This window comes from Bison bison, unplaced genomic scaffold (genome assembly GCF_000754665.1).
Source record: "Bison bison bison isolate TAMUID 2011002044 unplaced genomic scaffold, Bison_UMD1.0 scf7180017864215, whole genome shotgun sequence".
Taxonomy (NCBI): domain Eukaryota; kingdom Metazoa; phylum Chordata; class Mammalia; order Artiodactyla; family Bovidae; genus Bison; species Bison bison.
The window spans coordinates 10658976-10671796 of record NW_011494787.1 but is presented as its reverse complement, the minus strand read 5'-3'; the positions used below and the strand labels follow the sequence as shown (position 1 = coordinate 10671796).

Genomic DNA, 12821 nt, shown 5'->3' with positions numbered 1-12821 from the left:
GATGGACGTGAGTTTGAGTGAACTCTGGGAGTTGGTGATGGACAGGGAGGCCTGGCGTGCTGTGATTGATGGGGTTGCAAAGAGTCGGACACGACTGAATGACTGATCTGATCTGATCTATGTAAATATATATATTTATAAACTTGCAAATGTCTGGCAAATATGTATAAATTTGCAAACGTCTTTGCCCATTCAGTATGTGGACTTTTCATTTTGTTGATCATTCCTTTAACTGATGAAAAGGTCTTATATTTACTTTTGTGCATGGTGTGAGGAAGTAGTCCAGTTTCTTTTCCGTGTAGCTGTCTTGTTTCCCCAACACCGTTTATTGAAAAAGCTGCTTTTTCCCCACTGTATATCTTGCCTCCTTTGTAGTAGGTTAATTGCCCATATAAGTGTAGATTTACTGGGCTCTCTGTTCTTTTCCATTGATCTATTTGTCCATTGATCTATATGCCAGTACTATACAGTTTTGATTACTGTAGCCCTGTAGTATAGTTTGAAATCAGGGTGAATGATGCCTCCAGCTTTATTTTCTCAAGATTGTTTTAGTTATTAGAAATTTATTTTCTCACAGTTCTGGAGGGTTGAAGTCCAAGATCAGGTGCCAGCATGATCAGTTCCTGGGGAGAACTCTCTTCATGGCTTGTAGATGGCTGCCTTCTTGCTCTGCCCCATCTATCTCACAGTCCTCATTTCCAAATGACATCATATAGGAGGTGAGGGCTTCAACATACGAATTTTGGGAGGACACAGTTCACTGTATTGCATTCCACCAAAGCCTCCCGAAATCATGTTCTTCTCACGTGCAGGATACATTCGTTTCACCTCAATAGCCCCCAGAGTCTTAACTCATTCAGGTACCAATTCTAAGGTCTGAAATCCAAATTGTCATCTAAATCAGAAATGGGTGAGACTCAAAGGTATGATTCTTCCAGAGGCAATATTCCTCTCCAGCTGTGAACCAGATACATTATGCACTTCCAAAATACAGTGGTGGGACAGGCATAGGAAAGATAGTCCCATTCCAAAAGGGAGAAATCAGAAGGAAGAAAGGAATAATGGGTCCCAAGCAAGTCCAAGGCTTAGCTAGACAAATTCTATTGGATCTTAAAGCTTGAGCTTAATTCCCTTTGGTGCAATGTCCTGCCTTCTAGGTCCACTGGGATGGCAGCATTTCTCCATGGCTCTGGGAGTGGCCCCATCCCCCCAGCTCTGGTGTACCTCATCTCCATGGCCACTTTGGAGATCCAGGTAGGGTGCCATAGGCAGTCCTGTCCTTCAGTTCTGGGCAGAGGCCATCTGACCTGTTGAAACTGAAGCACTGGTTGATAAGCTCTGAATCGCCTTCAGCATTAGTTTTCGCTCTTCTTAAATAATGGTGCACATTTGCAGCATAATGGCTCTGTTGTATAATCCTGTGAAACCCAACAAGTCTGACAGCCTTTCTTCATTTCATAGTGTATCCATTCCTTCATTTCAAACTGGCAGTGCTCCTACTCTTACAATTCCATAGACTCTTTATTAGATAGTTGTTCAGCTATACCCTTAGAATTCTTTTTCAGAATGGACTTTTTTCACTTTTTGAAATACGGCTAGGCTGAGAATTTTCCAAATCTACAAATCCTTGTTTTTTAGCTTAATTCCTTCTCCAGTTTATTTCTCTCCTTTTGTATTTTACCATAAAAGCAGTCAGAAGGAACCACGTGGCTCCTTCAACACTTTGCATAGACATCTCTAAACATCAGCTAAATATCCAGTTTCATTGCTTAGAAGTTCTATCTTCCACAAAACACTAGAACACAGTTCAGCCAAGTTCTCTGCCACTTTATAATATGGATTGCCCTTCCTCCAGTTTGCAGTAACATTCCACATTTCCATCTAAGACCTTGCCAGAATTGCCCTTAACATCCATATTCCCAGCATGCACCTCAAAAATCTTCCCATCTCTACACATTAGCTAGCTCCAAAGTTGCTTCCACACACTTAGGTATTGTTACAGTACCTTCACTTTTGGTACCAAAATCTGTCTTGGCTCGGACTGCCATAACAAAATACCATGCACTGGGTGGTTTAAACCACAAAAAATGTATTTTCTCACAATTCTGGAGGCTAGAAGTGTATAGCAGTAAGCATAGTTATTCTAAAGTCTGTCTAATAATTCCAATTTTAGATCCCTTTAGGTTTGTTTCTATGATCTGTACTTTCTGCTACTTGTTCAAGTTGTCATGTACCTGTATATCCTTCATGTACCTGTATATCCTTGTTTGGAACTTGTTCATGAAAAATTCTGAAAATAAATTGAGGTCTAGGATGATGCCAACTTTCTCCAAGGAGAATTTAAGTTTTGTTCCTGATAATTTCTTTGAGGCAACAGGAATCAAAGATCTTTTAAATTCATTTTGTGCAACTGAGGGTTTTGGGGATCATTCAGGTGATTAGAAGCTAAACTGTAGTCTATTCAAGGATGGTTACTTCTAATGAACACTTTCTACTAGGGCACAGCCTTGTGGAGTCCCAGCCTAAATGGAGGACGTTCACCAGGGTCTCAATCTTGACTCCAGTTTTTGTCCCTCTGGTCTTATAAAGCTTGTGAAAGCACTGCTCAGCTTTTCAGCCACCTATTATGAAAATAACTATTAATCTTATTAAATTTGCATGTAGAAATAGTGACTAACATTAAGGCTGATTTACTATTTAAATTTGTTTATTTTATACTGGAGTATAGTTTCTTAAATGCTGTGTACATTTCAGGTGTACAGCAAAGTGACTGAGTTATACATACCTGTTTATCTATTCTTTCTCAGATTCTTTTCCCACGTAGATTTTTATGAGTACTGAGCAGATTCCCTGTGCTATACAATAGGTCTTTGTTGGTTACCTATTTTAATACAGCAGTGTGTGTGTGTATGTATGTTAATCTCAAACTCCCAATTTATCCCTCCCCCACCACCATTCCTCACTGATAAGCATAACTTATTTTTTGATTGAGTTGTTTGAATTTTTGATATTGAGCTTCATGAGCTGGTTGTAAATTTTGGAAACTTACCCCTTTTTGGTCAGAGTGCTTGCAAATACTTTCTCCCATTCTGTGGGTTGTCTTTTTGTTTTGTTTATGGTGTCCTTTCCTGTGCAAAAGCCTTTGAGTTTAATTTCCCATTTATCCATTTTTATTTCCATTACTCTTCGAGATGGGCTGAAAAAGTTATTGCTGTGATTTATGTACGAGTATTCTGCCTGTGTTTCCCTCTGAGTTTTATAGTATTTGACCTTACATTTAGGTCTTTAGTGTATTCTGAATTTACTTTTGTGTATAGTGTTAAGGAATACTCTAATTTCATTTCTTACATGTAGCTGTCCAGTTCAGTAAGCACCACTTAATGAAGAGACTGCTTTTTCTCCATTGTATATTCTTGCCTCCTTTGCTGTAGATTAACTGACCACAGGTGCAGGTTTATTTCTGGGCTTTTTATCTAGTTCCATTGATCTATATTTCCTTTTTTTTTTTTTTTTGCTAGTACCATACTTTTCTTTCTCCTGCTACATTTTTTTTTCCTCAGGGAAAGGCATTTTATTTTAAATATAGCAATGTGTACATGTCAGTCTCAAACTCCTAATCTATCCCTCCCAGCCTTCCCCCCTGGTAGCCATAATTTTTTTCTCTAAGTCTGTGAGTCTGTTTTGTAGATAAGTTTAGTTGTATCATTTTCAAAAGACTCCATATGTAAGTGATACCATGATAATTTGTCTGACTTACTTCCCTTGATATGATAATCTCCAGGTCCACCTATATTGCTGCAAAGGCATTATTTTATTCCTTTTTATGGCTGAGTAATATTCCATTGTATACATGCACCACATCTTTATCCATTCATCTGCTGATGGACATTTAGGTTGCTTCCATGCCTCGATTACTGTAAACAGTGCTTTAATGAACACTGGTGAATGTATCCTTTTGAACCATGGTTTTCTCTGGATGTATGCCCAGGAGTGGAATTGCTGGATCACACAGTAGTTCTATGTGTAGTTTTTTAAGGAACTTCCATACTGTTTTCCATAGTGGCTGCACCAACTGCCATTCCTACCAACAGTGTAGGAGGGTTCCCTTTTCTTCATACCCTCTCCAGCATTTACTGTTTGTAGACTCCTTGATGGTGGCCATTGTGATTAGTGTGAGGTGATAATCTCATTGTAGCTTTGATTTGCATTTTTCTAATAATTAGTAATGAGCATCTTTTCATGGGCCTCTTGGCCATTGGCCATCTATGTATCTTCTTTGGAGAAATGTCTATTTAGGCCTTCTTCCCTTTTTTTTTTTTTTTGATTGGGTTGTTTGTGCTTTTGATACTGAGCTGCATGAACTGTGTGTATATTTTGGAGGTTAATCCCTTGTCACTTACTTCATTTGCAAATATTTTCTTCCATTCTAAGGGATGTCTTTCTGTCTCATTTATGGTTTCCTTTGCTGTGCAAAAGCTTTTAATTAGGTTTCATTTGTTTATTTTTATTTTCATTACTCTAGGTGGTGGGTCAAAAAAGATCTTGTTGCAATTTATGCCAAAGAGCATTCTTTGTTTCCTCTGAGAGTTTTATAGTGTCTGGCTTTATATTTAGAGCTTTAATCTATTCTGAGTTTATTTTTGTGTATGGTGTTAAGAGTGTTCTAATTTCATCCTTTTACATGTAGCATGTCTGCTGATGGGTAGGGCTTTGTTCCTGACCTGTTGGCTGTTTGGCCCAAGGCACCCACACTGAAACCTACAGACTGTGGGTGGGGCCAGGTCTCAGTGAGGAAACGGCAGCCTCTAGGAGGTTCACACCAACGAGTACTCCCCAGAACTGCTGCTGCCAGTGTTCTTGTCCCCACACTGTGCCACAGTTGCTCCCCGCCTCTGCAGGAGACCTTCCAGTACTAGCCCAGTCTCTTAGAGGTTACCGCTTTTCCCTTGGGTCACTGTGAGTCATGAGACCCTGAGTGCACCCTCCACACAGAGTTTCTGTTTCCCCCAGTCCTGTGGAATTTCTCTGATCAGATCTTGCTGGCCTTCGAAGCTAGATTTTCGGGGGCTCCTCCTCCCACTGCCAGACCCCAAGGTAGGGAGCCTGACATGGAGCCCAGATCTTTCACTCATGTAGGAGAGCTTCTATGGTAAAATTATTTCCAGTTACTGGGTCACCCACCTGGCATGTATGGGATTGGATTGTATTGCGCCCCTCCAGTCATCTCATTGTGGCTTCTTCTTTGTCTTTGGATGCAGGGTATCTTTTTTGATAGGTTCCACCGTTTTTCTGTCAATGGTTTTTCAGCAGTTAGTTGTGATTTTGATGTTTCTATAAGAAGAGGTAAACTCATGTCCTTCTACTCCACCATCCTGTCTCAGTGGTATATCTCAGCTCACTGTTATAATTTATATTATTGCCTAAGTCAGCCCTCATCACCTCTCTGGAGAATTCCATGAACTATATAGTCCATGGACTCGCAAAGAGTTGGACACGACTGAGCGACTTTCCCTTTCACCATCTCCTATCTTCCACCAGAAAGTTGTGTCTTTATGCGTCCACAGGACCTGTGATATGCTGCCCAGATCACTGTTTCAAGATTGAAGCACTCAGTTCTTCATCCATCTGGAGCACTGGCTGGCAATGCCTTACAGCTGAGTTCTTCCCAATGCATGCTCAGATTCTTTCACTCCCTCTCAAACATCAACTGGATAGGGAGAGATCCAAGGGACCCAGTGGAGGAACTGTACTTCTGAGGCTGATTTTTAATACAATAATAAGTTAGGCAAAATTCTTTGATTCTTGAATTTATATTATATAGCTTTATATAGATGTAACATTACATGTAAATATATGGTTTATATTTTCAGTGATTTCAGAGGTTATTTCATTATTAATGAAAAACAAAGGATTTTCTGCTGTAATTTACAGCCATAGTTTGGTATTTAAGAATTCTTTATCTGTCTTCTCTCTGGTCTTTCTTAACTGCTCCCTTATCTCAACCTTCCTACCATCAGCCTCTTTGAGATTTAAGGTCCCAATAGATTTCCCTGCAGAGGGCCTCTTGGTCACATGTTCATGTGTAAACCTTAAGGAAACCTCAAGGAAAGTATTTGTATAAGATTATACAGTTAGTGGCTGCAAACACCCAAACCTCCTCGATGCCAGGTTCAGATTGCTCCCTAAGCCTTAATGCCATCCCTAACCTGATAGCACACCCTCGAGGGTAAAATAGCAAACAGTGTGCCTCTCACCATGGGAGGCTTAAGGGAAAAGTTACAGGTAAAGCTTCACTCTGGACCCCTTCTCATGGAAGTTTTACTCGGAACCCCCTGGCTCTGTTCTCCATAATCTGGTAAGGTGGCATACGTGTCAACTACGTCACCAAGCAACACAGGCTTCCCAGGTGGTGCCAGTGGTAACGAACCTGCCTGCCAGTGCAGGAGACACAGGAGATGTGGGTTCGATCCCTGGGTCAGGAAGGTCCCCTGGAGGAGGAAATGGCAACCCACTCCAGTATTCTTGCTTGGAAAATTCCATGGACAGAGAAACCGGGCGGGCTATGGTCCATGGGGCCGCAAGAGTTGGATACCACTGAGTGACTGAACACATGTAAGCAACATTACTAAAGGTAAAAATGACCCGATTAGTAACTAGCATCTGACTGGGAGGGATTTTAAATAAACTATTAATACCTAACAGGAAACTGTAACTTTGAGGTTTCCTGAGTGTGCTGACTTTTGTAACTGGGCAGATCCATTGGGAGGACCCTGGAATCTATGCCAATGGAATTATGAGAGAGACTGGTCCCAGGGCATGTAAACCAAGGCAGCTTCTGCCCCCACCCAATGCGAAGCTCTTTTCCTTGCACCTGAGCTTTGTAACCTGGGGACTAAAGGATTTTGATACATGGTCCTTTGTGTGGATTCAGCAAGAGCTCCCGCAGGAAGAGAGACCCCCGATGCTGTGCTGTTGGAAGCTGTGGGGCCTTATGGCTTTCTGAGGAGATTGATACTCAAATCATACCAAACATGGCCTGTGTTCATCTTGTGAGTAGGAATGTTAGGTGCACCTAAGGCTACTGTAGAGGGCAGGGCTCGAATTGGGCAGGCTGTGCCTCATGCCATGCTGAGCAGCCAGCTCAGTGCTACAGGGGTACCTCATCTAATTCCATGAGAACAAGGTTTTTGTTTTAAATAACACAAACATGTTTTGTAGCTTTGTGATAGAGTAGTCATTTGCTAAAACCTACAAAAATAATTTTGAGTCCTGTTTTTTGGTCAAAACAGTCTAACTGCTGTCATATGAACTAACAGTTTCAATAGCAGATTCCATAACCGAGATGAAATGCACCAATATTTTCCCTGCTGTATTCCCGCATTCAGTCTGGGCTGCCACAGACAGAAAGCACAAGGGTGCTTTTTTCTTGAATTTGTAGTGGAAACCTTGGCAGACAGTAACTGCTTCAGGCCTGTCAAACAGATGCATGAAATGCACCAATTTAAATGGGAGTGCTTCATTTTCCACATTATGATTGTTAGAGTACAGCATAGAGCTCAATGATGCTGCTTGTCCTCCTGTGCCCTTCCAAAGGAAAAATAAACTCACCTTAGGTATTTTGCTCCTTTTCAGTTTCTCCCTCAAGTAGCTCAGCGTCTGGTGTCTGCCTTTGCTCAACAAAATGTGTCTTGAGCATGTCCTCTGTGTGCCTGTGGATGATCTGATGGGCTGCCAGGATATGCTTCCGCTGAGAGTTCCTCACTGTGCCAAAGGGACAGGAGACGTGTTACTCTGGATGTCAGGACAGATCATTCCCAAAGGTTTTCAAAAGAGTAGAGACAGAAATGATAACTTTGCAAGCCACATATTCTCTTGCTTAAAGCTGACTGGATTAAAGAAAATTTTCTGCGGTTTTGCAAGGACACATTCCAAAGGTAATTCAACCTAAATCTCAATATTGCTGCTCTCTCTCTGTTCAGTCACACTCCTCCCCACTCGGCTGGCCTTCACTCCACAGCTGAGTGTCTTCCCTCACCTGGAATACCTGTACTCCAGATCCTGCCCTTCTGCAAAGCCCATTCCAAGTCCAGCTCCTCTAGGAAGTCTTTGACTGAGGCAGCTCACATTTATTATGACCACACTTGAGTTTGTGCCAGTCTATTCAGTGTCCAAGTGCTTCAGGTGAGTTACATTTTGTTTTTCACTTAGATTATAAATGACCTAAAGGTAAAGATCTTGTCTTATGCTTCTCTTCGTGCTTTAGTCCCTAATATGAAGGGTACTTGTTGACTGATGAATTTGAGTTCACGGCTTTAGAAGTTGTTCCTAGTGCTACAGTCTAAAGAATATTTATTATCAAGGCTTAGTACATTAAGCATCCCATTTCCCTTTTGAAAAGTGGTAACTGTGATGATGATGGTGGTAGCAGTTAGCATTTTTCCTTACTTCCTGCCAGGTATGGTTTTAAATAGTTGGCATATAGTTATTCATTTAAACTACTCACAACCCTAAAAGAGTATTATTACTATCCCCATTTTCAGATGAGGCAGCTGAGACACAGAGATTAGGTGATTTGCCTAAAGTCATATAGCTAGTAAAGCACAATAAGAAGTACCATGGCTTCTATGCTGTTCAGATGTCAGCTATTTTAAGTAGGGTAAATCACATAGAAACTTAGAACACTTCACAGCAGTATGGTTGAAAGAACGGGGACTTGGGAGCCACATAGACCATGGTGCAATCTGCAAACTGTGTAACATCTCTAAGCACTAATTTCCTTAACTAAAGTATGAGAACACATCTATAGATGTTATAAGAAATTTAGATAAGGTATTTCTAAAAATGCTTAATACATTTTCTGGAACTTGGTATGCATTTAAACCTTGGTTGTTACTATTATTTTCATCTATATACAGGTCCTCAAGGTCATTCCCATCTATCAAATTTTAGAAAAATAAGAGTTGGTGGATTAAGAAGACTCTAAGCTCAACTCCTCTCATGGGCACAGCAAAATTACAGCTATTTACAGAGAAACTATGGATGAGAAAGGCCAGAACCTACCAGAAAAGACCTCTACAACTAAAGATAATATAGAACAAACCATAATAAGACGGGTAGGATGGGCAGAGTTGTGCTATAGTCAAGAGCCGTACCCTTAGTAGGCAACCCTCAAACAGGAAAATTACTACAACTGCAGAGATTCGCCCCAAGGACTGAGGAGTCTGAGCCCCACACTGGGCTCCACAGCACAGGGGGCCTGCACTGGTAAGACAGTACTGGAACAACTGGCTTTGAAGACCAGCAGGGCTTGCTTTCAGCAGACCCTGTGAGCTGTGAGAAATAGACTCTACTCTTAAAGGACACACACAAGATCTTATACATTATTTCTTCTGCCCTAGATTGCACAGTCTGAAAGGACCATGGGTCCAGCCCACCCATTAATCTTGGAGAGTCTCCCGGGGTGGTAGAAGGCAACTGGACCTCACCCTGGGGATAAAGACATTGGCAGTAAGCACTTGGGGGAGCTTGCCCTACCACATGAATACTAGTGCTGGTGAGCACTATTTTGTAATCCTCCCTGTGGGGACCTAGGCTACGACCCATCAGCCTATAGGCACCAGTAATGGAATACCTCAGGCCAAGCAAGTAGGTGGGCAGGTTGCATTAAAACACCCTAATAATCTTGTCCACCAGAGGGCCCAGGACCTGGCCCTACACCCCAGGACACAGGTAATATAGAACTGGGACCCCCAGGGCCTACTACAGCAAGAGACCTTGGATCATGGCTCAACCTATCGGTAGGCTAGCACCAATCCTGGACCCACTGGGTCCCAGCCACACCAACCAGCCGGACAACACCAGCTCTGAGACACTTTGGGCCCCCCAGACAGCCTCCCCAGAATGTAGCCCCCATTCACCAGACACAGAATGAATAAATAAGGTCTTACTGTAAAGCATAGGGAATTATACTCACTATCCTGTGATAAACCATACCAGAAAAGAATGTAAAAAGAAGATGTATATATATGTATAACTGAATCACTTTGCTGTCCAGCAGAAATTAACACAACACTGTAAATCAACTATACTTCAATTTAAAAAAAAATTAGGCAGAATAGCAACAAAAAAGGGAACTCTAAAGAAGAATGGATGAACAGAGTAAGCAGTAAATGTTTTTAATCAAGAGTTAGAAAATATAAAGAACTAGACAGATGGAAATACAGTAACTGAAATGAAAAATACACTAGAAGGAATCAACAGTAGATTAAGTAATACCGAGGAATAGATCAGTAAGCTATAAGAGAGTAGTGGAAATCACTCAAGCTAAACAGAAAAAAATAAAAAGAAATAAGGACAGTTTAAAAGACCTCTGGGACAACATCACACACACTAACATTTACCTCACAGGAGTCCCAGAAAGAGAAGACAGAGAGGGTGGCAGAGAACATATTTGCAGACATAACAGCTGAAGACTTCCCTAACCTGTGAAATGAATGAAACATGCAAGTCCAGGAAGCACAGAGACAGCCTCAAACGGGATCAACCCAAAGAGGACCACATCAAAACATACTGTAATTAAAATTGCAAAGCTCAAAGAGATATTATTAAAAGCAGCAAGGGAAAAGAAACAAGTTATGAACTAGGGAACTCCCATAAGGCTATCAAGCTGACTTTGCAGCAGAAACTCTGCAGGCCAGAAAAGAGTGGCAAGATACAGTTAACGTGATAAAAGGGAAAATCTACAACCAAGAATATTCTACCTGGCAAGGCTTTTATTTGGATTTGATAGATCAAAAGTTTTCAGATAGGCAAAAGCTAAAAGAGTTCAGTACCACCAAAGCAGCTTTACAAGAAAGGTTAAAGGGACTTCTCTAAGTGAAAAAGAAAAGGTCAAACTAGAAACATGAAAATTATGGGGAAAAAAAAACTCATTGGTAAAGATAAATATATAGTAAAGGTAGTAAATCAACCACATAGAAAGCTAGTAGGAAGGCTAAAAGACAAAAAGTATTAAAATCACCTATCACCACAATAACCAGCTAAGGGATACACAAAGCAATTAGACACAAAATATGAGAAAAACAGTAATTATGAAGGGAGCACAATAAAAATTCAGACTTGTTAAAATGCATTTGAAGTTAAGAGATAAAGCACTTAATCATATATAGACAGAGTTGTCTACATCTATGTATAAACCTAATGGTACCCCAAAACCAAAAATCTACAATAGATACACAAAGAGAAAGAAATCCAGATAACACTAAAAATAATCATTAAAAGGGAAGAGAAGGCAAGAATAAACAAAAGAATTACCAAAACAACCCCAAAACAATGAACAAAATGACAATACCTACCTATCAACGTGTGTGTGTGTATGTGTGTGTGCTGCTCAGTTGTGTCTCTCTGTGACCCCATGGACTGTAGCTCACCAGACTCCTCTGTCTCTGGAATTCTCTAGTCAAGAATATTGGAAGGAGGTCCTAAGATGGCAGAGGAATAGGACGGGGAGATCACTTTCTCCCCCACAAATTCATCAAAAGAACATTTAAACGCTGAGTAAAATCCACAAAACAACTTCTGAATGCCGGCTGAGGACATCAGGCACCCAGAAAAGCAATCCATTGTCTTCGAAAGGAGGTAGGAAAAATATAAAAGACAAAAAAAGAGACAAAAGAGGTAGGGATGGAGCTCCGTCCCGGGAAGGGAGTCTTAAAAAGAGAGAAGTTTCCAAACACCGGGAAACACTCTCACTGCCGAGTCTGTGCCGAGCCTTGGAAGCACAGAGGGCAACATAATAGGGAGGAAAAATAAGTAAATAATTAAAACCCACAGATTACAATCCCAATGGTAACTCCCCCAGCGGAGAAGCAGCGCAGACACCTGTGCCTGCACCAGCAAGCAGGGGCTGGGCAGAGAGGTGCAGGCTGCATTGCTTAGACTAAGGATCAGGCCTGAATGCCCCCAAGGCTAATCAGAGCGAACTAATTTGGGCTAGCAAACCCGACTCTGGGATAGCTACCACACGAAAAGCCCTAAGACACCACCAGGCCCTTGCACAGAACAAAGGGCGGAACAAAACTAGCTGGCTACAGACCTTCCTCCTCTGGTGACAGGCAGCCAGAGCCAGAAGGGGGCAATCGTAGCCCCAGAGAGGCATTATCTACCAAACTGCAAGCAGGCTTCTTTTCTAACTAAGACTTCTTGGGATTCTGGACAGTCATCCACCTGAGAAGGTGCGCTGGTTGTACACCCAGAAAACCGAGCGGCAGGGACGGGAGAGGTGATAAGTCACAGGGACCGCGCTCGCCAAACACCTCATCACCCGAGCTGCTCAGAGCTGGGAAGGGCACAAAACGCAGGCCCAACAGAGTCTGCGCCTCTGAGGACTACCCGAGTGTCTGAACCTGAGCGGCTTGGACCTGGGAGGTGCATGCAGCCCAGGGCCGGCCTCCGACGGTTCCCGGTGGAGCAACCTAGGGCCTGAGCTGTGTGGGCAGGGAGGGTGCATGCGTGGTGAGCAGGGGCAGGCCCAGTGTGGCTGAGACACTAGGAGCACACGCCAGTGTTATTTGTTTGCAGTGTCCCTCCCTCCCCACAGCGACTGAACAAGTGAGCCTAAAAAAGTGTCCACCACCGCCCCCTTGTGTCAGGGCAGAAATCAGACACTGAAGAGACCAACAAACAGAAGTTTTAACCGAGGGAACCGCCTTGGAAGTGACAGGTGCAATAGATTAAAACCCTGTAGTTAGTACCGACTACATAGGAAGGGGCCTATAGATCTTGAGAAATATAAGCCAGACCAAGAGACTATCCGAAAATGA

General features: G+C 42.1%; 1 protein-coding gene across 1 annotated transcript in view; it reads right to left on the bottom strand.

The window, feature by feature from the left end:
* MAATS1 (MYCBP-associated, testis expressed 1) overlaps positions 1–12821 on the bottom strand; it is a 114123-nt gene that overhangs the window by 11980 nt on the left and 89322 nt on the right. Inside the window, exon 14 of the mRNA XM_010845419.1 lies at positions 7609–7761. Coding sequence (XP_010843721.1) covers positions 7610–7761 — 152 coding nt within the window. The 3' untranslated portion in view covers position 7609. The remainder of the gene's footprint in view (positions 1–7608; positions 7762–12821) is intronic.